Source organism: Penicillium argentinense (genome assembly GCF_028826775.1).
Source record: "Penicillium argentinense strain IBT 30761 chromosome Unknown utg000010l_segment0_segment0, whole genome shotgun sequence".
In the NCBI taxonomy this organism is placed as follows: Eukaryota; Fungi; Ascomycota; class Eurotiomycetes; order Eurotiales; family Aspergillaceae; genus Penicillium; species Penicillium argentinense.
In genome coordinates this window covers 489,792-514,734 of record NW_026622669.1, presented here as the reverse complement: position 1 = coordinate 514,734, position 24,943 = coordinate 489,792, and the positions used below count along the sequence as shown (strand labels likewise).

General features: G+C 51.0%; 8 protein-coding genes across 8 annotated transcripts; 4 read left to right on the top strand and 4 right to left on the bottom strand.

Moving 5' to 3' along the window:
* Positions 1–4,683: 4,683 nt before the first annotated feature.
* Positions 4,684–7,300, top strand: N7532_009897 (uncharacterized protein; the record flags this gene model as incomplete). The annotated part of the gene is made up of 6 exons (XM_056622388.1): positions 4,684–4,788; positions 4,861–5,245; positions 5,301–5,758; positions 5,816–6,025; positions 6,081–6,250; positions 6,304–7,300. The coding sequence occupies 6 exons, from the start codon at positions 4,684–4,686 to the stop codon at positions 7,298–7,300; spliced, it is 2,325 nt and encodes a 774-aa protein (XP_056469804.1).
* Positions 7,301–7,545: 245 nt separating this feature from the next.
* On the bottom strand, positions 7,546–9,602 carry N7532_009896 (GMC family oxidoreductase; the record flags this gene model as incomplete). Its single annotated transcript, XM_056622387.1, has 5 exons — positions 7,546–7,592; positions 7,645–8,143; positions 8,193–9,063; positions 9,116–9,145; positions 9,205–9,602. The coding sequence occupies 5 exons, from the start codon at positions 9,600–9,602 to the stop codon at positions 7,546–7,548; spliced, it is 1,845 nt and encodes a 614-aa protein (XP_056469803.1).
* Positions 9,603–10,646: 1,044 nt separating this feature from the next.
* On the top strand, positions 10,647–11,089 carry N7532_009895 (EthD domain-containing protein; the record flags this gene model as incomplete). Its single annotated transcript, XM_056622386.1, has 2 exons — positions 10,647–10,805; positions 10,859–11,089. The coding sequence occupies 2 exons, from the start codon at positions 10,647–10,649 to the stop codon at positions 11,087–11,089; spliced, it is 390 nt and encodes a 129-aa protein (XP_056469802.1).
* Positions 11,090–12,393: 1,304 nt separating this feature from the next.
* Positions 12,394–12,979, top strand: N7532_009894 (uncharacterized protein; the record flags this gene model as incomplete). Its single annotated transcript, XM_056622385.1, has 3 exons — positions 12,394–12,504; positions 12,570–12,878; positions 12,929–12,979. 3 exons carry the CDS (start codon positions 12,394–12,396, stop codon positions 12,977–12,979), a joined length of 471 nt encoding a protein of 156 aa, XP_056469801.1.
* A 155-nt stretch (positions 12,980–13,134) lies between these two features.
* N7532_009893 (DHS-like NAD/FAD-binding domain-containing protein) lies at positions 13,135–13,551 on the bottom strand (the record flags this gene model as incomplete). The annotated part of the gene is made up of 1 exon (XM_056622384.1): positions 13,135–13,551. The coding sequence occupies one exon, from the start codon at positions 13,549–13,551 to the stop codon at positions 13,135–13,137; it is 417 nt and encodes a 138-aa protein (XP_056469800.1).
* Positions 13,552–17,173: 3,622 nt separating this feature from the next.
* Positions 17,174–18,825, top strand: N7532_009892 (sugar porter family MFS transporter; the record flags this gene model as incomplete). Its single annotated transcript, XM_056622383.1, has 3 exons — positions 17,174–17,855; positions 17,929–18,431; positions 18,490–18,825. 3 exons carry the CDS (start codon positions 17,174–17,176, stop codon positions 18,823–18,825), a joined length of 1,521 nt encoding a protein of 506 aa, XP_056469799.1.
* A 1,039-nt stretch (positions 18,826–19,864) lies between these two features.
* N7532_009891 (C-3 sterol dehydrogenase/C-4 decarboxylase) lies at positions 19,865–21,164 on the bottom strand (the record flags this gene model as incomplete). The annotated part of the gene is made up of 2 exons (XM_056622382.1): positions 19,865–20,527; positions 20,589–21,164. 2 exons carry the CDS (start codon positions 21,162–21,164, stop codon positions 19,865–19,867), a joined length of 1,239 nt encoding a protein of 412 aa, XP_056469798.1.
* Positions 21,165–22,105: 941 nt separating this feature from the next.
* Positions 22,106–23,822, bottom strand: N7532_009890 (ubiquitin-conjugating enzyme E2; the record flags this gene model as incomplete). The annotated part of the gene is made up of 8 exons (XM_056622381.1): positions 22,106–22,933; positions 22,993–23,152; positions 23,208–23,219; positions 23,276–23,372; positions 23,438–23,459; positions 23,528–23,622; positions 23,695–23,728; positions 23,790–23,822. 8 exons carry the CDS (start codon positions 23,820–23,822, stop codon positions 22,106–22,108), a joined length of 1,281 nt encoding a protein of 426 aa, XP_056469797.1.
* Between the last annotated feature and the right edge of the window lie 1,121 nt (positions 23,823–24,943).

The following is a 24,943-nucleotide window of genomic DNA, read 5'->3' as shown; positions in this document are numbered from 1 at the left end:
GAGTGTATGACGAGCGAGTAAAAGAATCAAAGAACGAGTCGAGCAGGGAGCCAGGCTCGGGGCCAAACAGAACCGTCCGCTTGTTGGGCAGAGCAATTGCTCTGAGGCGTGGCGAGGCTATCGATTCATCCGCGACATTAATATGCCATGGCGTGGGCAGCCAGCACGGAATGGAGTCACAGATTCCAGTGCAGGTGGTTGCCAGCCGCAAACCAGGTTCGACGACTTGGTGCAGACGGAGGATAACGGGAAGCCGTGAAGCCGTGTGTATGCGGGGAGGGAATGGGCGCGACAAGGCCGACGCGTAGGATCACCGACGTCAACCCCAGAGGCCGACCCAAGGAGAGGAAGGGCAGAATCAGTGAGAAATTGCGAGTTTGCGAGGCAGACAGAAAGCAGCTTGATAATGACGAAGGAGGTAAAAAAAGGAAGGCCGAGAGGGGAGGGGGAGGGAGGTGAGGGCGGTGATTGGCGGCGGGTCGCCGTGCGTCTCTTTTCCACGCTGCACCACCGCAAAACGAAGCACGTCGGGCAAGTCCCCCCAGTCGCTCCTCGCTGCTCGTCCCAAGTACTCTGACGACAGGGCAGACTCGGCAAACTCGGAAAAACAATGGCTCTCATCTCGACAGAGAGAAATCCCATAATGACTGGCCCACGGCTTTGTTCGTCGCGAGCATTCCAGGCTACACCCAAAGACCAGGGAGCCACATCTTACGACCCTCCTTGCTCATGACGTTGTTTCAATCTATCTCACTACGTGAGCGATAGCTGCACCTGGAATCGGCTCGAGTCTGGATCGCATTTTGGTACCTTTGGCTCTGATCGCTCCAATCCCTGCGAATCCCTGCTGCACTCCCGTTTACCCCCGAGCACAGCCAGTGAGCCATTTCAGATGCTGCAGCTCGTCTTTGCCACACCTGGGTCTGGAGAGAAGCCGGCCACGGAGCCCCCCGAACACCAGAAAGCCGGGTCGCAACGACACCAATCCCTAGAAAGGAGTGTCAACGACGGATCCCCCGCCCCCAGCTATTATGCCAATCTGCACCGAGATTCCCAGCGGGCCCGATCCCTTCATGCCGTGCAGCCCATTAGGATGTCATTCCGCGGCACTAGGTCAACATCACACCCCCCAGTTGGACGCCACCATCTGCTTCACGAGACTTCGCTTGTTTCGAAGGCGGATGTCCCTCTCGAGGCACGAGAGCACAAGAGCACCCAGACCCATGGGCACTGCAACTGCAGATTACTTACCCAATGCGCTCTGAACCTTGATACTGGAATTCCGTTGATTTCCTCGACAACAAAATTCATAATCGTTTTTCCCCCTCCGTTACCGACAGAACCACTCGGTTGCACCGTCGGCTTGTGCCACGCAGACATGTTTCGTCCCGCGGTCCCTTACTGGTCGTCATAATTCATATCCGTCTGGGATGGAGGGGCAGCGAGGGCGGCAAGGAAAGGTTCTCCGCCGGAATGTTCGGGGGGCAGATCCAAAGCGTCCCAAATTTGTGCGCGGTGGACCGTGGGCGATCCTCGTCTCCACCCTTTCTTCACCCCCGGTTTGCGGGGTAGTCACCTGATACCCTTCGTCATGGGGGTAAAAAAAGTGTCTTTCTTGATATCATTTCTAATCATTGGCCGATAGCTCGTACAAGCAGGGATATAATCGTTCACCCAAGGTTGTGGTCCATATGGATCTCTGTGGATAGCTCAAAGCCCGCGGGACACGACTCGGCAAGCCCCTTGCCCATGACCGACGCCATCCACACCTCGTCTCCAAAGCACTTCCCGATTGGAGACTCGAGATGAGATACTCCCCGAGTAAAGTTTATGCTTCTCTTTCTTCCCCCACCTTTCTGCAGCCCAATCACGCCCGGTTAGCAGCGGCCATCCTGCATGCATCCGCCTCTGATCTGTGGGGGGAGGGGCCATTGGATACGTGGGTCTCGCGACAGTCCTGCTCTTGATGCGGGCTCACAGCTGCATGAGCGGCCTCGCAAATTTGAGGGGAACTGAGTCAATTCGTAGATCCATTACGTATTGCCGTGAATAATGTTTCCAGAGTGGCCCCTCCCATGGCCGGACTTCCCGGATCAAACAAGCTGCTTAGCCCCTTGGGCGGAGGAAACGTACATTCCGTGGTCGAAATAATCGCTAGATTGAAGACAAAAAGAACCTACATGGAAATGTAATCCCGACATGAGTTGTCCTTGCATTAGTATGCTGTTTGATTGGCCGTGGAATGCGTGGGTCGTGGCAGCTGATGTATATTCTGATGTCGATCGCGACGTGAGACAGGGGCAACATACAAGTTCACTACAGCCAGCGAGCATGTATCGTGAGTGAAGAGCCTACATTATGCAGTTCCATTAACTTTATCTCGAGAGTAACTGGGAGCTTAATGTTTACACTTAACCAAGACCTCGGGAGTGGTCTGCGATCTCCGTACCGAATATTTAGATACATACCTGAGTATATCCATGTGATATCACAAGAAAACTTTCGCCTATAATTGTAATGGCAACATGGTACATTTCACAAGTGCTCAAGAGACATCAACAAAATTCAGTAGAACAATGTACAGTGCGTGTGCCATAGCTCACAAAGAAAAGCGTCAAATCACATCACTAAGAAAGCAGTAAGTGGTTAATTTCTAGTAGCTCTGTTGTGACCTAAGGTTTTTCTTGCGGTGTTCAATGCGATGGGACGTCGAGTGGCATGTAATCACATTGCATGACTTTAAAATGATGATAATGTGAGCATGAAATTTGACATCGCTAATGTACGCGTCATGTGACACACACACACACCCCTACCTTGCCAGATGGCTGATGTTAGTCAATGCATAGAAGCCCCTAGGCCTCGGGCCTTTTCAGAAGCATTCATCACCTACACCAGTAAGTCTTCCGCCTCCTTCCAACGTCCTTGATTCATTTAGACTTTGGCCAGATGACCCATATCAAGCAAAGCATCAAGGTGTTCTGATCCAGGATCCTACTTGTGGACCTCCAACAGAGGCAGTAGCAAATTTTCTGCGCTTTTTCATCGCATCCCGAGGATATAAACTAGCGGCACCCAGGCCATACTCTTGACTGTCTGCCCATGACGTGAGCCAAGCAATTTGTTCCTTGCGCTCATAGCCAGGTCTGCTAGTCTTTCCCTCTCAATCAAATACTCCTTGCACCACGTAAACCACGCACCTCTGTGGATCAGGTAAGCCCATTTGAGTAGACACTGTGGTTTTTCCGGCCGTTGCATGATCGCAGACTGTACATGTTCGAAGAGTGGCTGACACACAGGGCCCAATTCTCAAATTCTCATGTCGGAGGAAAGTTGTCGGAGTATGTCGATGAACCTTTCCATCCACTGCTCAAGCTTTCCACGGATATCGAGCCGCTTTCGTATGGTAATCTGTACAAGGGGATGCATTTCGAAAGTCTTTCCGTCCAGATTGATGGACGTAATGAAGTAACCCTCTAGGATCAGTATGTCGTTTTCGAATCCCGAATCCAATATTGACTCCGCTTCAATTTGCACGGAATCCTGGTATATATATCGGGGCGTCTATTGAAAATCTGATTCTTTCATCGCGTCCTGCTTCTGGAGTACGCTGTAACAGAGATCCACGAATAAAATATTGGTCAAAGAAGCTCATCAATGACAGGATGATCGCTGCTATCGGCCGTTGTTGCTGTATGTGATAAAACGACGTTTGTAATGCTAAAAAACGGAATTTTTTCCCTCTTTATCCCTGCGCAGTTGTCCGGTCTCGTGGGCCAAGAGACTTGCTCTTTTGTGGCTACTCCGCTGAAGTCCTTCAAATACTATGCCACTGAGAGACGTGGGGTACGTTGATTAATTTAAATCGCACAATCGCGAGTGGTATGAATCCCAGCGCATTGAAGAGCTGAAGGAGGCTATCCTTATCTACTTGGACCTTCTAGCATTTTTCGAAGAGCATCATTGCTAGGGTTGGATCCATTGGCTCTATCTTGATAATATCGCCGTCTTCGACGATGCCGGAGGCGGCTCCCTTATTTCGAGATATGATAAAGATTGAGCCGCGAGGACTGATTGGAAAATAGGCCAATATTCCCACGGAGAGATTTCACGTTAATGTTTTGACTCTAGGGGAGGGGAGAATGGGGCAATAATCAGCCTGAGCCTCACTTCAGGTGACCGACAAGGCGCTGTAAAATGATTGGTCGGATGCGACCTTTTTTCACAATAATCAGGATTTCATGGAGACCCCCTGTCACTCTCGCAACTTTCGATTTCAAGAAACATTCAAGATCGCTTCAAGACCGGCCCGAACAAGGGAGGAAAATGGGTCTAAATAGCAAGAGCCACAAGAAATAGCAAGAGCCACAAGAGAACATCAAATTTGTCTACGGATGATATATCCCTTCATCAGATAATCACAGCAGAGGTATGAGAAGCGAATCGTCTCGAAAACCAATCCCAGAGGCCCGAATCGAAAGTTGCGAAGATGATGCTCGAGTGGGCATGGGATGCATACTTCGGCCCGCCAAGCCTGAGCGATTGTAGCCTGAATCGTCGGGTGTGGATCCGGTCCCGCTTGCTTTGTAATGCCCCATCCTTCCTCCATCAAAGTGCAACGTTGTACAACCGGCCCTGGAAGTTTGCCATCTCAGGCTGAAAAGTTCGCGTAGCTATCATTGAATGTCTTCCGCAACACCAGCCGAGGACCCTAACGCGCGGCGTAAACGGCCAGGCCGGAAGTATACGTCACGGGCATGCGAGGAATGCCGCCGACGAAGGGCCAAGGTATGTTTGTTCATCCTCAAATTCAAATACTAGCACCCCATAAATTTCATGCAGACTAACACATTGGAACAGTGCGATGGCAATCGGCCGTCATGCTCGCGGTGTCTGGACCGTGGATTGCGATGCCAGTACTCCACCGCTGAAGATGGGAGACAGCCTGCACCGAAGGCTTATGTCGTGATGCTGCGGAACAGGATCGAGCTGCTGGAACGTGTTTTGCGCTCCCACGGCATCGATGCAGACGCCTCTGTGGCTCAGCTGATGGCCGAGGATGGGATTCCGAATCATCAGGCCGAGCCCGAATGGGCAGCTGCGGGGTCCAATAATGTCGAGGACCTGTGTGGCACCTTTGACGGCGCATTAACCCTGGACGAGTCTTTGAACTTCGATCAAGATGGCGAAGTCAGGTATTTTGGCCCTACTAGTGGAAGACTCTTGTTCCGTTCTTCAACAGGCGGTGAGTTACAATTTGCTCTGGTCTCAACGTGGATTGCGCTGATGCACCCGTATAGGCTCTCCTAATGAGGAATCATATTCAACCGATGCGTCATGCACCGCTTGCTCGGGAAATACCCCAGAATGTGCGGTGTCGACAGTCAGTCCTTGTCAATATCCCACGGAACAGAATCCCAACCTCCCGGATGAAACGTGGCTATCAGATGAGCTCCAAGCTCATTTGATTGATTTGTATTTTGAATGGGAACAGCCATGGTTTCAAATGTTGAATGAAACACTGTTTCGAGAAAGTATGGCCTGTGGCGGCCGATATTGCAGTCCTTTGCTGCTGAACTGCATACTTGCCGTGGGATCACGATATTGCGATCGCATCGAAGTGCGAACAGATCCAAATGATCCCAATACGGCAGGGAAAATTTTCATTTGCAAGGCAGAAAGGCTTATACAGCATGATTTGAGATGGCCCAAGATCACGACAATTCAATCGCTTGCAATAATGGGCGTGTTCTATATTGTAAGAAACCTCCTGCTAGGAGTGGGTATTAACGGTCAATACTGACATTACTTACAGGCAACCGGATCTGATGCAGCTGGCTGGCTTCATCAGGGTATGGCAAACCGCTTAGCTTTGGACATGGGACTCAACATGGACCCGGCTGTTCTTGCAGGGGCTGTCTCCTTACCGCCAATTGAGATTGAACTCAGAAGGCAAATCTACTGGGCTCTTTACTGTCATGACAAACTATCCGCCAGCTATACTGGTAGAGTCTGTACGTTACTGGTAGGTGACACTCGCATCTGTACTGAGAGGTACCACAATCTCATCATTCAAACAGGACTCTCAGGGTGTCGTCAACAAGCCATATCTACAATGCGCGACAAGCACCTTCTTGCCTTCTGCCAAAGGCAACGGCCAGCTTCGAGCGTTCTCCCAAAGGGAAGTTGTTAAACTGCATCAGGCAATGATTGATTTATGTCGGATCCTGGAAAAGATCCTCCACTCACTGTAAGTCGCCTGAACATGTACTACTAGAGTTGACTTGCCCTGACATCCTTCAGATGGTCACCCAAACCCCTCATCCACGCCCATCAACGATCGGCCTTCTTTGACTCTTGCATCCTCGAGCTGAAAACTTGGTACTACGATCTTCCATCGGAATTGAAGATCGATCGATCAACCGGGCCATCCCGCTTTCCCCACGCCTATACGATGTTGATGGTATACCACACGGCATTCATTTTGCTGTGCGGTCCCTTCATTAGCAAACATACCCATGGAAGCGAGAAAAATGAGACCGGCAAACAAAAGTTCCACGAAGAAAAAAAGACTTCAGACCACTCCCGAACAGAAAAGGCTCTTGCCAGCTGCGGCTCATCCATCCGAGCAATGTGTATTGTCATACAAAAGTATAGACAAACATTTGGCAACTTCAAATTAAGCGCCATTACCGCAACATACTGCACCCTGTCCGCTGCCTTGACGATCATCGAGAATTGCTGCACAATGGAGAACAAGACGAAACCGAGCCCAAGCGAAGATGGCCAGCGGAGTATCTCGCCCCATGTCGCTGTAGGGCTCTGTCTCCAGGTTCTCCGCGAACTGTCGACATCGTGGAATATCGCAAAGCGAATTGGCCGGAATCTGGAGAAACTGTATACTCAACGGTTTGGCTCGGATCATGTTCTCTCCCCGCCCCAAAAATGCGATTTTGCAGCTTACGAGGTGGCGTCAAAACTTGCCGGTGCGGATGTCTCATGGGATGTTAATGCTCCCCCACTTGAAACATTTGATGGGTTCTTCGATGCAAAGAATATGCTGCCTGAAAATTCTCTTTCATTGAATTTCGACGATCCTGTTACAGCCCAGAATGCCTACTTGGATCGCATGACTGCTCCAGCATTTGATAATGCCTATCCTGTCTCATTGGCGAACTTTCCCAACTCGGATGAACTGTTTGCCAATAATCTTGGGTTTGCATTCTCTCCAGACTGCTTACCAAGCGACTACAATATGTTTGACACGCTGAACCAAATGTACCTAGAAGAGATGTGGTGATATGATTAATAGAAAAAGACGACACTAAGATAGATGATACAATACAGCGCGTCGGTGTCCCTGACCCGTCTAGTGGCCACCTTGGAAGTATAAAATGTATTCTAGTTGTGAAAGAATCTGTAGAACTTTCAAAGTCATTGCTTCTCCTAGTCCTTCTAGTCCATATTTTATATCGAGTATTTTTGATGGAAGCCACTTCAAAATGGACTCGAGTGGAACTGCGTAGACCTGAAACTTGGTCACGGCTAAGAATTGTTGATGATGTTGTCCGCGATCTTCTCAGCTAGCATGTCTGAGAAGGTCAGTGTCATTTAATCACAGAAAAGGGTGATATACTTACAGACGGTTGACTGCGGATGACCTGGCGGCAAAAAGGGGGAACGCACTGGCGTCGACGACACGGAGATTCGTGACCCCAAATACCCGCGCTCGATTGTCGACAACCGCAGAAAGGTCATCTTGAACGCCCATCTTACAGGTGCACGAAGCATGAAATATTGTCATCATGGTCTTTTGAACAATTCCCAGAAGCTCTTTATCTGACTGATGCTTCATTCCAGGGAAGTATTCTTGCCCGACCAGTACGTCTTTCATGGCGGGATGTTGGAACGTGTCCCGAACACGTCGATATGCCGATACTGCTAACTTCCGATCCGCCTCTGAATTGAGCCAGTTTGGGCTGATGATTGGAAGATCTCTGATGTCAGCCGATTGGATTGTAACATTTCCGCGGGATGTTGGGGCCACGAGGCAGCCGATTATGCTGGCGTACTGGTTCGGCCACTCGGGTTGCTGGGCATAAGGGTCGGAAAAGTTACCCACGTAGGCAGATGCAGCGAGATACTGCTAAGATATTAGTGGAGAATGAAAAGAGCATGAACTCTAGTCATACCTCAACTTCGGGCCAATCATCGGGAAACCAGGACAGTTCGTGCTCAGCTTCAGCAGAGAGAGAGGGTCGCCATGGAATGGGAATTTTTTCAAAGGCTAAGTAGTCGGTCGATGGGTTTGTCAACATGCCACTTCGCCAAAAACTGTAGCTTGCTAGCTGAGCGGCAAACCAGAATGAGCTCTGCGCAAGCATGGAGAAAGTGCTGACTTTCACTTGGTAGGACGGCCCGAAGAAGACATGGTCCCACATATTCTGACCAACTCCAGGCAGATTCGAAATGATCGGGATGCCGTATTCCTGAAGTGTTGCTGCAGGTCCGACTCCGGAGACCATGAGCAATTGTGGGGATTGGAAGACTCCAGCCGAGATAATCACTTCTTTCGTGGCAGTGAGCGTGAAATCCCAGTACTTGTTTGCTCTGATACCCGTGGCTCGCTTTTTGTTGTCGAACAATATTTTCTTCGCCAGCGTGTTCTGGTAAATAGTCATCAACCCCACGTGGTTATCGTATTGCAAAAATGCGGCCTCCGAGCTACATCTGCTCTCGTCGAACGGACGAATTGTCATGGTGCAAAACTGGTGGCCGGACAATCTTCCACTGTTGAAGTCTTCGGCCTCTGGGAGACCCATTGCCGTAAGGGCTTTGCCCACCCATCTGGAAAAAGGCATGGCGTACCGCGGAAACGAAACGTGAAGGGGGGATCCGATGTTCCAGAAGGCGGACTTGTTGTATGGCGTGTCAGCATTGCCCGACTGAGGGTCTGGCTCCGTAAATTTCGCTGTCTTCTGATAGAACGGAAGAACGTCGTCGAATTTGTAGCTGGGGTCGTTCACGGCCTCGGCCCACTTGTCCATGGCGCCTCGAGGTGGTCTGCGAAAATCATCAGCTTGAAAATTCGATCTGTATCTTTCCAATAACTCACCGGTGGTAGATCATGTAATTCAATGCCGACCTGGAAGGAGGCTATTTTAGTAACAGCACCCGACTTCCAATGGGGCTAGTGAGACATACGATCCGCCAACGCACTTTCCACGAGCGTAGTGGATGTCACGATAGCCAGCCCCGGGCACCTTATTTGCCACAAACTTCCAATCAATGTTGGTTGCGGTTTCCACGTTGGCACCGATACCGATGGCAGCAGCCCCGGGAACACGTGTTGTTGGATGCGTGAGCTCGTAGTAGTCTCCGGCCTCGATAACCGCAACAGTAGAGCCGTTCTGGGCCAGACGAGAGGCAATGGTGATGCCCGCAGTTCCACCACCGACCACCACATAATCGAAGGTCGCATCCCATGGGGGCCACACGTTGAAGGACTTTCGGTACCGGAGAGTGCCAGGGTATTGGGTGAACCCGAGGAAGCTCATGAACGCTGCGAAGGCAGCCCATCGCGTCAAAGACGAGTAAAACATTGGAAGTCACGACAGGGGTGAAAGGGACTTTCAGGAGAGCGAATGACGAGAAGTTCGAGGAACAGGAGATTAGAATCGCAGAATATCTCTCGAATGGCGGAGAGCCTCACAGTGGAAGAAGGCACGGCAGGCACGACGGCACCGGCTTCCTCGCACGCCGCCATGGCAGTTCAATTCCCAGAATCACGGGGTCGGGCAGGTGACTCCCGAATTGAGAGTATTAATGTACACCATGGTGCAGTGTTATATACCACCAGGGCGCCGGCACTGCGTTTATGTTTGAGTTTGTTTGTAGTGTAGGTACGTTACCCCGTGGATATTGTCCAAATATCCACTAACACTGAACAGCAAGCCCCAACTAAGTGTTCACAGTGCTTCGACAACTGGCCCAGGACAGGGAGGTTTGGGCCTGAAAAAGAATGCTCTTGAAATTGAAATTTTGATTCTTCGAATGCCTGAGCTTGGAAGTCGATGCACGAGTGCAATCCGAGTGATAGTTACTAGTCCAAATGGACATTCGAACATGCGCGCAGACCCACATCCCCTTGACATTTTGACATGAATGGAAGATGCACGTGACGCAGCTGAAGAGGAGTCGAGACTATAAATGAAGCACTTCAACTTGTGAATCCTCAACAGAAGCGAACGAAGAAGAGAAAATAATGACGGTTCCTCAGCTGAATAATCAAGGTCGACCTCTCAGAAGGCGGGCCGTTAAGAGACAGTGTTTTCCCGAGGGGTTCCACATCACTCAAAGCGAAATAGTCAAAATCCCTGAGATCCGAACAAACATGGAGGAATCCATTCGGATGGGAATCACTTCCATCGATTACATGGTTCAGAGCATGTGAGATTTGAAGACATTAAATCGGGGGCCAATGCCGCGCTGACCTGCCTCGAATGTCAATAAGGGATGACTCTTCCGGCTGACGCGCGCTAAAGCGGGGTTGGAATTGCCCCTCATCAACGTGGCTAGCTTGCCAGCAGAAAAGGATGGGGATTTTTAAACACTGTTATCTCTGATATTCGGTCACCAACAGCAAAATGGGCCTCTCTTCTGTTGCTCCTGTTAAATTGCTCATCTTCGCTCGACGAAGGGAAGGCATGTCAAAAAAGGAGTTCGACGACTATTGGAGAGGCCCTCATGCTAAGCAATTTATGGATCTCGACATTGTGAAGAAGCACTGCACAAGATACGAGCAGGTTTGGAGAAACTTGATTCACCAGAAGCATTGGAGAATGCTAACATACCCCAGTATCACGATGATGCGACGGTCAGAGCTGAAGCAGAGAGTGCAATTGGTCTTCCGAACTCCGGTTGGGATGGTGTTGCCTTCCTGGTGTTTGACTCAGCTGAAGGGGCGAAGGCAGTCTTCAACGATCCTGACTTCCAGGCCTTTGCTGCAGCAGATGAGCCCCGTTTTTGCTCGGCTCCTACACAGTATCAGATGCTGATTGGAGACCCCGAAATTATTCATAGCTCTTGAGCTGCTGAACAGAGGCTGCAGTTGATTTTTGTGATTTCCTGGCTACTGGAGTGTATTGCACGTATTGAATCTATTGCAAATTCGCAACTCATTCTGCCCGCTCCTTAGTAATTTGCAATATAATGCGCGCAGTTATGTGCCAGTATCAGGAGGAAGTTTGAGTTCCAAAAGAATCGAGAGTATTTGGCAGGCTCGGCTCGTAGGTTCGATATTTGTGAGGACGAAAAGCGTTGCGGCTACAGATGGGATTCATATACAGATAGCTGCCGAGTAGAAGAGAGCATTCAGATCTGAGAATGCTGCACTGAGCTCGCTGCTAAATGGATTCGGTTAGTGTAATGACGGCTGTTGTGATTTGTTGCCTGCAGTGTCCGGATACGTCAAGGCAATCCGCGATATCTGCAATAAGTACGAAAGTGTGCTCCTGGCAATACGGGTACCATGCATGCATGGGAGCAAGAAGGAATCCGAGGTCCTGATATTCAGACCATCGGGAAAGCCCTTGGTGCAGGATTCGTCCATCTATCTGGAGTACTGCTGCACCGGAAGATCTTTGACGCACTTTCTGCTGGGTCTGGTGGCCTGGCTCACGGGCATACCTTTTGCTTAGTTGCGATCTCTCTCGAATGACTGAAGACTAAGCCTGTTCTGGGCCCACCCATTAGCTTGTGCCGCGGCTAATGCAGCGCAAAAGATCATCAAACGTGACAACCTTGTCGAGAGATCCCGGATCATGGGAGAAAAGCTTGAAGCCCTCCTCCGTCAGGAAATCCGCACATTGCCCATTGTTGGTGATATTCGGGGACGTGGGCTGTTCTGGGCTGTGGAGTTCATCCTTGGTGTTGACTCGAAGACATAATTGCCGATTGAGGCCAATTTCTGCAATCGGATTGTGAAGCGGAGTCTGGACCTGGGCTTGAATGTCCTCGGGAATCTCGGTCGCACGGGAGAATATCAGGTCGATCAGGTCGTGGTCTGTCCGCTATATACTGTGACAGAAGGTGGACTCCGGGAGATTGCCTCACTACTCAAGACGGCCATCACCAAATCGAGCCAGCCTTTTCTCAGTGGTCCCCAGGGTCAGATCGTCGAAAGGAGACTGCGATGTGAGGAGAGTTGCGCTGGCAGCATACTGGGCCAATGATAACTGCCATACTTCGAGTCTGATTTTTTCTATTCTGATTGAGGGCCATATTTACTTACCGTCCTCTTCTCCACGGTTCGATTGCTGCCGGCCGTGCTGTTATGTTTGCCAGAAAGTGGCTGCGAATGAAGATCATCTCGGCAAGGCTCCGAGAGGGCTCATGCTGGCTATGCATCGAAATCCGTTCACGGGGCTGGCCACATACGAAGCCGGCGGACCCCTGTTCACGGTCTCCGGTCGCCGATATAACGAAGATCGCAAAGGTCGCGAGGTACGAGACGCGTCAGGACTGCCCATGTTCAACATTTATTGCAAGCCTGGTATGGATCTGTTCAGTTGGATCATCACTATGCCTGCCAGCAAGCCGAAGATACTATCAGCAAGGCGACTCCGGTCAGGTTCGGAGAAAGGGTCCTGATGACCTTCAGGTTTATGAGTGGCGAGAAGAAACATAGATTGTCGTTGCAGAAACATGGACATGTCATGACTTTCTTCGATGTTTTCGATACCAACAGTGGGCGAAGAATGGGCGAGATTCGTGAAAGTGCCAGACACAGCCAGAAGCTGGCCCTGCGACGATCCTCGCATGGGAGAAGTCGACCTGCGTGGGATATTACTCTCATGCCTGGTATTGATATGGCTTTGGTGAGTATAGCAAAGGCTCTCATAATAGGATTTTATTGACCTTCGATCAGATGGCCGCCTTAAGCGTGATCATCTCGGAATGGCACTTCAAGACCGACTGAGCAGATTTACGTGAAGCGAAGATATGAGGGGTTCTGTTGACCCCCCAGGTTCAGAAACATCATTTTGTATACTGAGCTAGCCTTTCTGAAGGATATCCACGAAATCAAATCGAGTTTTCTCTATTTTATACAACACAATTTCCGTGGTCGCCCACTTAATCGACTGTTAGCGACTTGGTGACACCTGCCAAAGCCTCTTGTTTGGATGCAGACCATTCGCCATTTTGAGGATTGAACTCAAGAAAATAGATCACCTCCTCTTCGCTGCTGTATTCACGCACTAGCTCGAGGTTCGGCCCATTGTAGTGACCCATAAACTCCAAGTCGAATTTCAAAGGGTCACCCGGTTGAAGCAATTCACGAACCAGAATAACAAATGGCTCTGCGCGAGCGACTCGTCTGCTACTCTCAAGTCTAACTGACTGGAGAAATGTCATGGTGCCATCGTTATCGACTCCATTAACAGTGGCACGGTGTCTGTCCGCTTCTCGTGTCTCCACTTTGATGACTACGGCATCTTCACAAAATGAACAGAGGAATTGGAAGCTCGAGCTTTCCATTACCTTGATCATCAGGATATCTGCTTCGGTGAAAGTGTTCTTAGATCGGAAATGTCATCGACAGGCGTCTTTTGATGGTTGCAAATGACAAGCTTAGCTCCGTATTTCTGGCCAACGATTTCGGTGATGCTATTAACCGTTGTAACGATGAGTAAGGATCCCAGTACAAGGCAGAGGTCGGCCACCTGAGCATTTTTCTCGACAAGCTCCATTGCGCGCACTGAAGGAGGAAGGCGCGTCCACTGTTAAGTCGTGGCGATGCGGCTCTGCCGCGTCCCGCCTGACAAGACCCACCTTGACTTGGCGGTGTCCCCTGGAAGCTGGAGCAGTCCGCCAGGCGACTAGGGAGGGAAGGATCAACTCCTAGTCTAATCCTAAGGGCGCATCCAACAGCATTTGGAGGGCAATATGGAGGCAGAGACAGGCCATTCACAAATCCTGAAGTCGCAAGAAGAAGAGAAAAGTTGCTCAGTGAGATCTTCATTTCGGGCTTTATATTGCTTAGACTGTGTGAACGATTTATTTTGAGTTGCTGTAGAAGTATTTTGGATCGGGGGAAGTGAGGGGATCCTATTGTCATCTTCATCTTCATATGAATAAATCAGGATACTCAATCTGTCTGTCGAATAGACTATGGCAGTGTGGCCTATTCTAGGTGTTCCTTGTATATCCCGCGCTTTGACTCCATCTCCCGGAAAATGATCATGGCATAGGCCTGCTTAAAACATTTGAGAATCGGGGATCCTGGAAGGTCTATCAGAGGGCAAATAAATTTCATTACATTCATTATATCGGTCTGGGACTCGCGGTGAATGATCTCAAAACATCATTGCTTAATAATCGAAGGGCCACTCCCATTACTCTTTCTCGACTTTTTGAGGCTCGACCTCTAGAGAATATGAGCAGTAAACAATTGCACCATTATTAGTACTGTCTAGTTGATACTAGAAACCACACAAAGTCGCGTTACATAATAACAAAATAGAGCCTATGCCTCAATATCTCACGGGAGGCTAGATTAAGACATGGTAGATTTTGATATTTGTTCAAATGTGTTCGAGCGCATGTGGGACACGAGGTACAGTACGGATGCAGAATACTGACACAGCTAGGGCGCCGCCTGAAAGTGCTCACATGCGCCCTAGCGAGAACATGAAAAATGACAATCGCGCGGCTCTGGGACCTTGTGTGGCTGACCCTTTTAGGACTGTAATGGATTCTTAGATGAAAGAGGCAGATATTATCATGCTTTCCTCTTCTCTCATATCCTCCCTTCAAATATCCTCAGGGTCTCGATATGAGGCGAAATAATTAGTCGGAGTCCTTCATCTTGCATATCTTATCCAAGTCGAGCCCCTCACATCCCGGCCAGAACAAACGCGTCTTGATTACCTTCTTATATTCAGTCCTCACTATGCTGCTCCACCGGGTCAATTTGCAAAGCTGTTATCATGAGAATTGTGTATGCCTCGACTCGATCTTCATCATCCATAGTTCTTTGAGTGTTTAACACAACGCGAGCTCAGCGATCATGAAGCCAAGGGGGAAACGGACCTCGCTGTAGTTGAGGGCAGAAGGCGCTTTCTCTTTATACATATTACAATGCATCAGCCTTATCTCCCACGGGTCCCAAAGTAGCAATGGATTCTCTAGATCAGCCGCGGAACTGGAAAGAATATCTGACATAAGGTGAGTCTCTCCCAGAAAGTCCAGACCCATTTCATTTCAAAGATCCAAGCGGGGTGAAGTTCAATACTCCATTCGAATCATACAGAACATAGGAGGTTCGTGGTCGCTGATGTCATTTCGGGGTTCTCAGTCTCATACTGATTCACTTTCTCGTTAAATAGGAAATGCGCCGTCTCATCGACAAAGCTTTCAAAAGCTGCATCGCTTTGAAGACTATTATAGAGCCTTTCAAGTACAGTCTCATCGGCCCTTCTGGCAGCATTCCCCTCGATGAAGCGTGGAGTGCATCGATTGGCCGAGGAATGGAGATTTCCATAGAATTGAAAATAACGAGAGCCTACTGTCATCTCTGCAATCACATCGCCGAAGACTTTCGCACGGAGGGTGAGCTCCGCCATCTTATAGAGCGCAGGCACTTGCCCAACAGAAAACGACCCTGAAGTCTACCTTGAAATCACTTTTCCGAGACTTGCCCCGACGGCATACTATGCAGAGCTCAAGCTCCGGCTGCCACATATGTGCTCCCTCGCCATACCGCCGAACATTAGTTTCCAGTTCTGAAAGAACACTCGTCCTGCGCGATCCAGCACGATGATGGAGATGCGCGAGATCTTCAACAGCACAGGCAACTGGACCTCCGAGGACCGCCGAGATCGAGGGACCCGCAGATGATAAAGGTTCAGGAGAGGAGCTCCACCATTTCCTCCAAGGTCTAAGATGAGGCGGTGGGCTGCCCCTTGCAGACGAACCGTTTGGCACTGCACAGCATAGCATGTCATCACGTCAGTGGGCATCGACAGGATGGCAATCGTAATTTCCCAAGATGAAGCTTCTTGGGAATTCTTGGGTAGATACCCCGCAATCCTCGAGATCGATGCGAAGCCAACAGCTGGCCTGGTGTGCTGGTGATTGGGTAGGATGAGCTGCAATGGGAATCGGGATGACTGGAAATGGACCTCCGTCAACGGTCCGCCCAATGCGGGAAAGCTTCGGAGCTTAGGAGCGGTACGTTCGGGCTAGCCAGCTTCTTACTCTTAAAAGAATGATACCCTAAGGCGCTCGGTCATCGTGCAAGAATGCATGTCGATAGCTCTCTCCATGTCAAAGGACATGTACATGCACATGTACATGCTCCAGCTTTGATAGCTGTCGATGTAGGTGATGCACCAACCTCCCCGGTTTTTAGGCTCTCGCGCGCATGTCGAGACACCGACATTCGCTGCAATCCTGGCCCGCGCAAGGGAGGTGTCCAGCTCACATCCATGTGCCACCTGCGCCCGGCCGCATCGATCGGCGCGCTGGGCCATGTGCCCGTGCTACCTACCCACGCAGACCGCTATGCGCGCGTCATACAATTTGATCCTGTTCACATCATTCAAGTACTCGCATTTCGCCATACACGCGTTCCGAGGAGATACAAATAACGTATGGTCAGCACGGGCGATCGAAGCGACCGGCCGATAGCCGGGTATCTATTTGACAATAGCAGGTCCACACGTCGCGGTGGGTTGTCTGCTGAGGCATCCGGGGTGGATCTTGGCGGCTGCGGAGAAGCGCCGATCTCAGATCCGTCATACACTCTCCTATTACTCATGACCCCCGATCTCACAGCACACCGACCGGAAGATATGCCACGCGGGAACGCAAGGAGGCTGAATTGATAGCAAGACGCTGCTGCGATCGATCAGAAAATCTGAAACATGCATCTCGACCGGGATGTCCGCGCAGCCCGTGGCTAGCCTCATGGCGTGCGATGGCGAATCTGCGGGCGACGGTTGCGTGCTGATCTCTCACGCTCCAACTGAATTGGGGGAGTTCGAGCCACGAGGTGCGGTCCGAGTACGAGAGCTACTTTAATTACTTTAACCGGCGCCCTGCTCTTTTTTTTCCCGTAGATTTCATCGTAAACTGTCGCGATTCTGGGTGAATAGCTGTGCTTGTCGTGATGGGCCGTCTCAAAGGAACTCGCCTCGGCGCCTTTCGCGCATACTTCTTCGGCTTCTTCGTCTGCACCGCCGGCTTCCTCTTTGGCTACGATACCGGTATCGTCGGCGGCATTCTCGAATTCGAGTCCTACCAGAATGACTTCCGCTATACCGATCAGACCACTGTGAATGCCGTCATGGTCTCCCTCCAGAACGTTGGCGCATTCTTCGCCGCTCTGACCATTTTCCCTCTCTCTGACCGGTTGGGTCGCAAAAAGACCATTCAAGGCGCCATGGTGGTCTTCTGCGTCGGTGTGATTCTCCAGGTGGTCCCCTCGCACTCCCTCGTTTGCTTCTACATCGGTCGTGTCGTTTCCGGACTGGGTCTGGGCGCCGGGACTGCCGTCGTGCCCACCTACAACGCCGAGATGGCCCCCAAAGAGATCCGTGGTATGCTGGGATCGGGCGTCCAGTGGCTGTTCGCCCTGGGTGTCATGATCAGTTATTGGATCGACTATGCTGTCGAGCAGACCCTGCCTGCCGTCTCCAAGCAATGGCAGATCCCTGTCGGTTTGCAGCTTGTCCCAGCTGCCGTTCTGGCCATCGGCCTTTTTACCCAGCCGGAAAGTGTCCGCTGGTTAGCCAAGAAAGAGCGCTACGATGAGGCGTGGGAGAGTCTGAAATGGATGCGTGCCGATGACGGTAAGAACCCCTTCATACCTCCCCGCCACTATATCTCGTTGTCGAACTTTTCCATCTGACTTTATAAATTTAGGTCCCGAAGTCAAGGCTGAATTTGCCGAAATCCGCACCGGTATCTCAGAGGAACTCCGCGCCAGCCAAGGCATGAAGAAGCGCGAACTCCTTGAGCCCGCTAACCGCTACCGTCTCCTCCTGGGTTTCTTCCTCTTCTGCGGCCAACAATGCACCGGCATGACCGCGCTCGCCTACTTCGGTCCTCAATTCTTCAAGCTGCTGGTCGGCAATGACAGTAGTCGCTCCCTCCTCATTACCGGTCTTTTTGGTGCAGAGAAGTTCATCACGGTTGGCATCTACATCCTCTTCTTCTCAGAGATGTGGGGCCGGAAGCCCACGCTCTGGATTTCCGCCATCCTCATGTCCATCTGCTTTATCATCGTCGTTGTCGTGAATAATACCACCCCCAAGCCGGATAAGGAGGTTACCTCTGCCGGTATTGCGACTGTCGCGATGATCTTCTTGACCAATTCCATCTACCAATTCAGTTGGGGTCCGTTGCCATGGCCATATACCACCGAGGTGAGTTCTGACCTATCTTGACTTGGATGAACCATTCTAATATGCATCAAACGTACAGATCTTCCCAACCCGGATCCGTGAAGTCGGCTCCTCCGTCTCCGTCTGCTCGCAATGGCTGTTCAACTTTCTCTTTTCTCTCGTCACCCCTTACATGCAGGCATCTTGGGGCAGTTACACCTTCCTTTTCTATGCTGCACTCGATATCGTCATGGCGGTGCTGGTCTGGTTCTTCGTCAAGGAGACCAAAGGCAGGAGTTTGGAGGAGATGGAGACAATCTTCAACAGCAAGGCTGCTTTTGATGTCGAAGTCGCACGCCACGAGGGTGTGCCCGTTTCGACCAGTGTCGAAGGCCTGGAGGTCAAGCATAAGAAGACCCATGACTCTTCGGAATAATGATTGTTGCTCTTGATTGCATTTGTTTGATAAGGTTACCCACAATATAGATGGTCCTTCACATCGGCGCACCCGATGGTAGGGTCGCGCTCACTATCTGATGCACAATGTCTTCAAACAGCGTAGAGTGGTTGCTAGTAGCGGCCAACCCATTCTAAATGGAGACTACAGTTCTCCTCATACAGCTTCCCAACATGGGCGCTATGTATACCTCGAGCCATCACATGTGGCGCTAGGCCTTTTCAAGACACGTGCACCCACACTTGGACAGCAACCAAAACCCTTGTCCCTCAAACAGCTGACTTAGAAAAGCTCTTTTTCACTCCTATCCACCAAGTCCATGGCACTCGGTCTTGCTCCGCTAATTTGGATGAAGGTGATCTTGATTTCTTGCTTTCCCCCATTTCATTTTCCTATCCATGGATGGGAAGAGGCCTCAGCTAGCAGAGCAAAACTATCAACTCTTGAGATTTCGGAAACAGAGGTCAAAGACTAATAGTCAATAGGGAGCATTCCTAAATCAGATCCTTTTTCACCTCAGAGTGCTCATCGTAGATAGTGTAGTCACTTCCTTCGTCAGAGAGGCATTCGACGGGCGCAAAGGGATTCCTCCGAAGGCCTTGTTGGCTGTTTATCCCGAGTGGTCAAGGCATCGTTTCACCAGGTCTGGTAATTGTTTATGAACTGATAATGCGGGCACGTTCGGAGTATCCCAGGATAATGGGGATCAGTATAGAATAGTAGGCTCAGTACACTGAATTGTCGCTTCTGCAACTAATACCCCGCTGGAATTGCAGTGTGGCATGGGAGTACTGCTCTCATGAAATTTTCCAGCGCATTCAATGACGATCGCGCAGCTTCCCCCAACTGCCAACCTCATAACATCCGTCTCCCACGACAAAGTGGGCTCTCAGAGTTATCGCTGCAAGACATTCGCACGGTGCTACCAAGAAACTGAGCGCAGGTATCCAGAAGACGTCATCCGCCCTCATCAAATAGTGGCATATTATTACAGTATAGACAATACCCAATTTTTCACTTAAAGGCCCTTCTTTCCCTCATCCTGGCGTTGCTTCTCAACAACATACCCAACCGCACGGGCAATACCCTCATTGACGGGGACCACGGGCGAATAAGCCAGACGGAACTTGGCCTTCTCGATATTGTAGTACCGAGTCATGCACGAGTACCGCACCGTCCGACGGGTCAGACGAGGGGTCTTGCCCAGCAAGCCAAGCACCGTCTCCGCAATCCCACCAATTGTCCCCAGCAGCCCCTCCGGCAGGGAGTAAACCTCATGCGGCTCGACAACCCGGTTGATCAACGCCCACATGGCGCGTGTCACGTCCCAGAAGTAGATGGGCTGGTCGTTGGTGATGTTGAAAGCTTCGCCATCCACTCGCTCGTGATCCAGGGGCCCGCCCTGGCCAGACTCATAGCGGTCATAGCTGGCCAGCAGTCTAGCGGCGGCTAGCATGTGTGCGTACGCGACGTTACCGACATAGGTGAAGTCGAACAGGTTGTCGTTCTCGCCGAGCTGCATGCGCAGAACGAAATTGGAGGCAGCGGCGCCGTGTTCCAGGATCTTGTGAGTAACTGTGGTGTCTTTTTCGCCGTGGATGCCGGCAGGACGAATCGCGGAGGTGACCATTCCAGTAGGCGATTGACGGTTGTACTTCAAGACGATCTCTTCGGCGTCGGCCTGTGGTAGATTGAATTAGCCAATGCTCGTATTTGTATGTCAAATGGAGGGTATGGCTCACCTTCGTCTCGGAGTAGTACTCCTGCTGCATCTTACCGCGAATGTAGGGCCAGCGCTCGTCGACATTGATCAGGTCGCTCTGGGTGTCGTGTACCACCGAGCTGGAACTAGTGTAGACGAAGGCCTTGCACTTGCCACCCCAGTCACCGTGCTCGCCACCGGCAACCTCCAGCAGGGTACGGGTTCCCTCCACATTCACCTTGTACAGCAAAGGCTTGTTACCGTCGAGAACGGAGGGGGTCGCAGTGTGAATAACCAGGTTGGGCTTGGCGGCGCGGAAGACCTCGAGCATCGACTCGACGGAGGTAATGTCGCCATCGTAGTAGGTCGCGCCGGGGAGACGGTTGTTCGCCGTGCGCAGGTCGACGACCGAAACGTTCGCCTTGTAGGTTGGATAGCGAGAACCCAGGGTTGGGAAGTCGAAGCGCGTGTCACCGGTGGGCTTCGGTAGTGCGACGCTGGGGTCGGTCTCCGAAGGGAAGTTCAGGAGATGATCGGTGATGTGCCACCCCAGGAAGCCGCAGCCACCGACGACCAGCACATTTCCGAGATCCAATTTGCGCTGGTTGGCAGCCATTTTGGGTGATTCGATTAGAAATTGAGGATGGGCGGAGATGCGAAAAGGGGAGCAATTAAACCGGGGCAGTTGGAGGTGGCACGTGCGTTGGTTATCGCCAAGTCTCCACCAGCGTCCAACGCGGTACACTTGGACGTTGCTAGTACACTAATGTACACGATTTACACTGATCGAGGTGTAGTCTAAGTCTCAGTGTATAGAGGTAATGAGTGCGACGCTGGCTGGATGCAAAACTATCTATGACCAAAGTCAAATTAGTGCTAGGTGCATAGTAGATGCAATGATACACCTCCAGAACTCTGGTGTTCGAAGAATATATTGTGACAGTGCATGGCCACCACACTAGGTATCTAGTGCACACTGTGCTGGGCGTAAGATGAGCACTTCATCATATGTGACACCATGATCGATAGCTGCATGCGAGTTATAAAACCTCACTTTGCAAAAGTGAACTTGGTAGAACTTGAGAGGTGAATGTTGTGAGGTCTACTGTTGGAGAAACGTGGGGCAAATTGATGCGTTCATGATATCCATGGATATCGGGGCCGACCACAACCTCCCAGCTTACCTTAGGGTACTTTGGAATAGTATATCCGGTCAAGGTAACCTCCAAAGCGTACACATATTTTCGTAATTTTGAACACTAGTATAAATTTTAATCAATCAAAAAGTCAAAGATCGAAACGCTACTAGAACTTACGGTGATCCATAAGAAACACCTGAAAAATGCCTGGAATTGTTCATTTGTCCACTACAATCGTAATCGGCAAAAGCCTCAAATCTTCCTTAGCAACTCCTCACCGGGTATCGACCATGGAAAGAAAACCTAAGACGCCTGCCCGTAAATAGAAATTCGATTGCACAATAATTGCGCGTCGAATGGCAACGTACTGGAAATGACATATGTGGGTGGGAGACGATGAAAGCTGATGAGAAGCATCTCACAGCATACTCATCTCGATAGAATGACGAAGTTTAGTGTTGTACTCCCTTTTCTCCTGTTTCGTTCCCCAGAAGAGCTTCGACGCTTCCTGATTGACGGTTAGAAGTGGGTTATAGGCCGGGCTTTCCTCGTCCAGGGTACCAATGATGCCCGCGATGTGGCGGATCAAGTCATTGGAGCGAGCAGGGAGATAGACGAGCATCTTCAGAGATGTCACGCGAAGGTGGAAGATTGAGCTATCCAGGAAGACGCGAGGCTGTTCAGCCGGAAAACGGGGGCTGATGTAGATTTTTAGGTTCACCATCGCTCCATCCCAGATAGACATGGGCCGGCCAAAGTAGGTGAGTTGCCACAAGAATGGGTTGTCATCAATCATTGCAAGATCGACGGTGGAACCCGTGAAGTTCTTCAGCTCAGCGACAATCTGGTCTTGCTGAGCTCGGAGAGTGACTGCAATTCCAGCATCCTCTTCGCAGATCTTGCTGCCTTCCACAGCCCATCCGTATGTCTCTTCAATCAGTTTAGACTCGATAGCCTGCAGACGCCGCTGAAGCTCTGGGTAAGCCCAAGATCCTCGCATACCATTGCTACTGCTTTCAAAAGGCGCCATGGGGAATTGGGGCCCAGGATTGTTCTTCACTTCTTCAATGCCTTGGGCGATGGCCCGTTTGTACTGGTCGAGGTACCACAGAAACCGTCGTTTGTAGTGATCGTTAAACGGATCTTCGGAGGAAGCGCTGCTGGGACCGCCAGTGGGATTCGGAGCCAAGCCCAGTGCCTTTTCGAGCGGCGTGATGATGGCCAGCCGCAAGTTCTCATGGCGAACCTAAGATCCATTTAATAAGTTTGGTGTTGCATTCCAAAGCCATTGGATTGAGAAATTACCTTGGCGTTGTAAGTCTGCACAGCGTTGGCATCTGACTCGTGGGCAAAACCCGGTTCGTTATGATACGGGTTTGCGGAGAGCAAGCTCTGGATCGAGAGCAGGACAGATTCCAGTCCTTGGGCGGGAGACCATTCTTCTCCGGGCCGTCCAGGCCAAGTTCTGCTGCAGTTAGTATAGTGTCCCTGTAGTGAGTTTCATATTGGCGAACACTTACCCCAGAATTGACCTGTTATCATGGATTAGCTGAACCTTCATCAGATCGTCGTTGATCAGGGCACTTACAGACACACTTTTCCACTCGCGTAAAGATTCGGGCCGAAGCGAGTCGATCCCATGTTTGTTGTCTTCAGAGTCACGTGTGGGGGTCTGGTAGGGTATTCTGTCCATGCCTGCATCAGTCACTGTCCTCGGATGGGAAGGAGGAGGGTGGTTTTCTTTACTTACCGGGGGGAATCACGATGGCGAACTGCAAGACGAGGTCAGCGTTACAATAGACAGATGAGGGAGAGACTCGAAGGGGATCGGGCCACACACTCTGTAGAAGCCAAAGGCATATGGCGTGTCTGGAGGGCCGAGCAGCAACACCTCGATCTGGTTGATGTTGCTTTCATCATAGTGGACGTTGATAGCTGGTCGAGTATCAGTCTTATACGATCCACTGAAGTGTAAGGGTAAGAGGGTCTAAGTGTTAGCTCTATTACCGAGGTTTTCGCCTTTCGCAAGTTCCTGTAACTCCTGCGGTCGGGTGTTAGCGATGATGAGCGCTTCACATTGGGAAGTGTTGTACAGCACGCACCTTCATCAGACGCAGAAGGCTCCGCGATGCCATTTTGGCGGCGGCCCGGCGGGAATGAATCACAAAGTGGTTGTCGATCGAGGTGATAAAGAGAGAAGGAAAAGAGGGAGGTAGCTAGGAAATTGAAGAAAAAAGTGGTGGGTGGTGAAGGCAGAGATGGTACCGCCGTTGCGGCAGTACTTTGCTGGGAGCTGCTGACGGCTGTGGGCAAGTCAAAAGGCAGCAACCGCGACCCCTCCCGCTCTTTCCCTCTGCGCTCCTCCTCTTTGTTGGGCTCCGGGCACGATTGCTCCTCAGATTCCTCAGTTGACGTCGTGCTCGCATCGACCACTGGCTCCGAAAGTGTTTAGTATGGGGTGCTAAGAGTTTAGTCCGCCGGGGTTCTATGGTCGCAGGGCTCCGCCCGATGAGGTTCCTACAATTCATTGTGTAGTACTGAGAACCTAATATTTGTTCTAGATACACTGGGGGCAAAGAGCCAGGTGCCCTCAGGTCTCCCCAGAAAGTGGTCTCTTCCGTGCGAGAGAGGGATGTTTGTCCTTCAGGCCTGGTGGAGGAAGCAAACGAAGTGAAACGGAGCTATAAAAAGACCAGCGATCCATGGGCGCATCTTTCTGGTTCGGCCGGGCCAGGCACACAGCTCGACTGGTCGAGGCAGTCCTACTCTACTAGTATACCTAGGCAGTACCCTGAGTACCAGTGATCATCGCAATTATTCATAAGACGAATTGTACCTACAGTAACTACACTCTAATCTATTGTTCTGTAATGTACAAATCGCTGTCGATCCCATTCTCCAGACGCTGGGTATATTGGCCTCACGTGACCCGCAATAGGGGGGGCAGCGAATGCCCGACTTTCGCCCTCCGCGCCAAACAACCAACACCGCCATCGCCATCGCCATCTCCATTCCTCCAAACCACCTCCTTCTGCACCCGGCCGAGTGCTTGTCCCCCCCACCCGGTGGTTGTGGTCGCGTTGCGCCTTTGCGAGCTCCCCTCCCACCCCCGCGTCCTGCCACTGCGCGCTAAAAGGACCCTTCCTCCTCGGCTCCAATCCTTCTGATACCCACCGCCGCCTTTTGTTCTCTGTCGCCGGGCCCTCCGTCTGCCCCCTCCGACTCAAAGAGCACTGTTCGACCGTCGCAGCCTCCC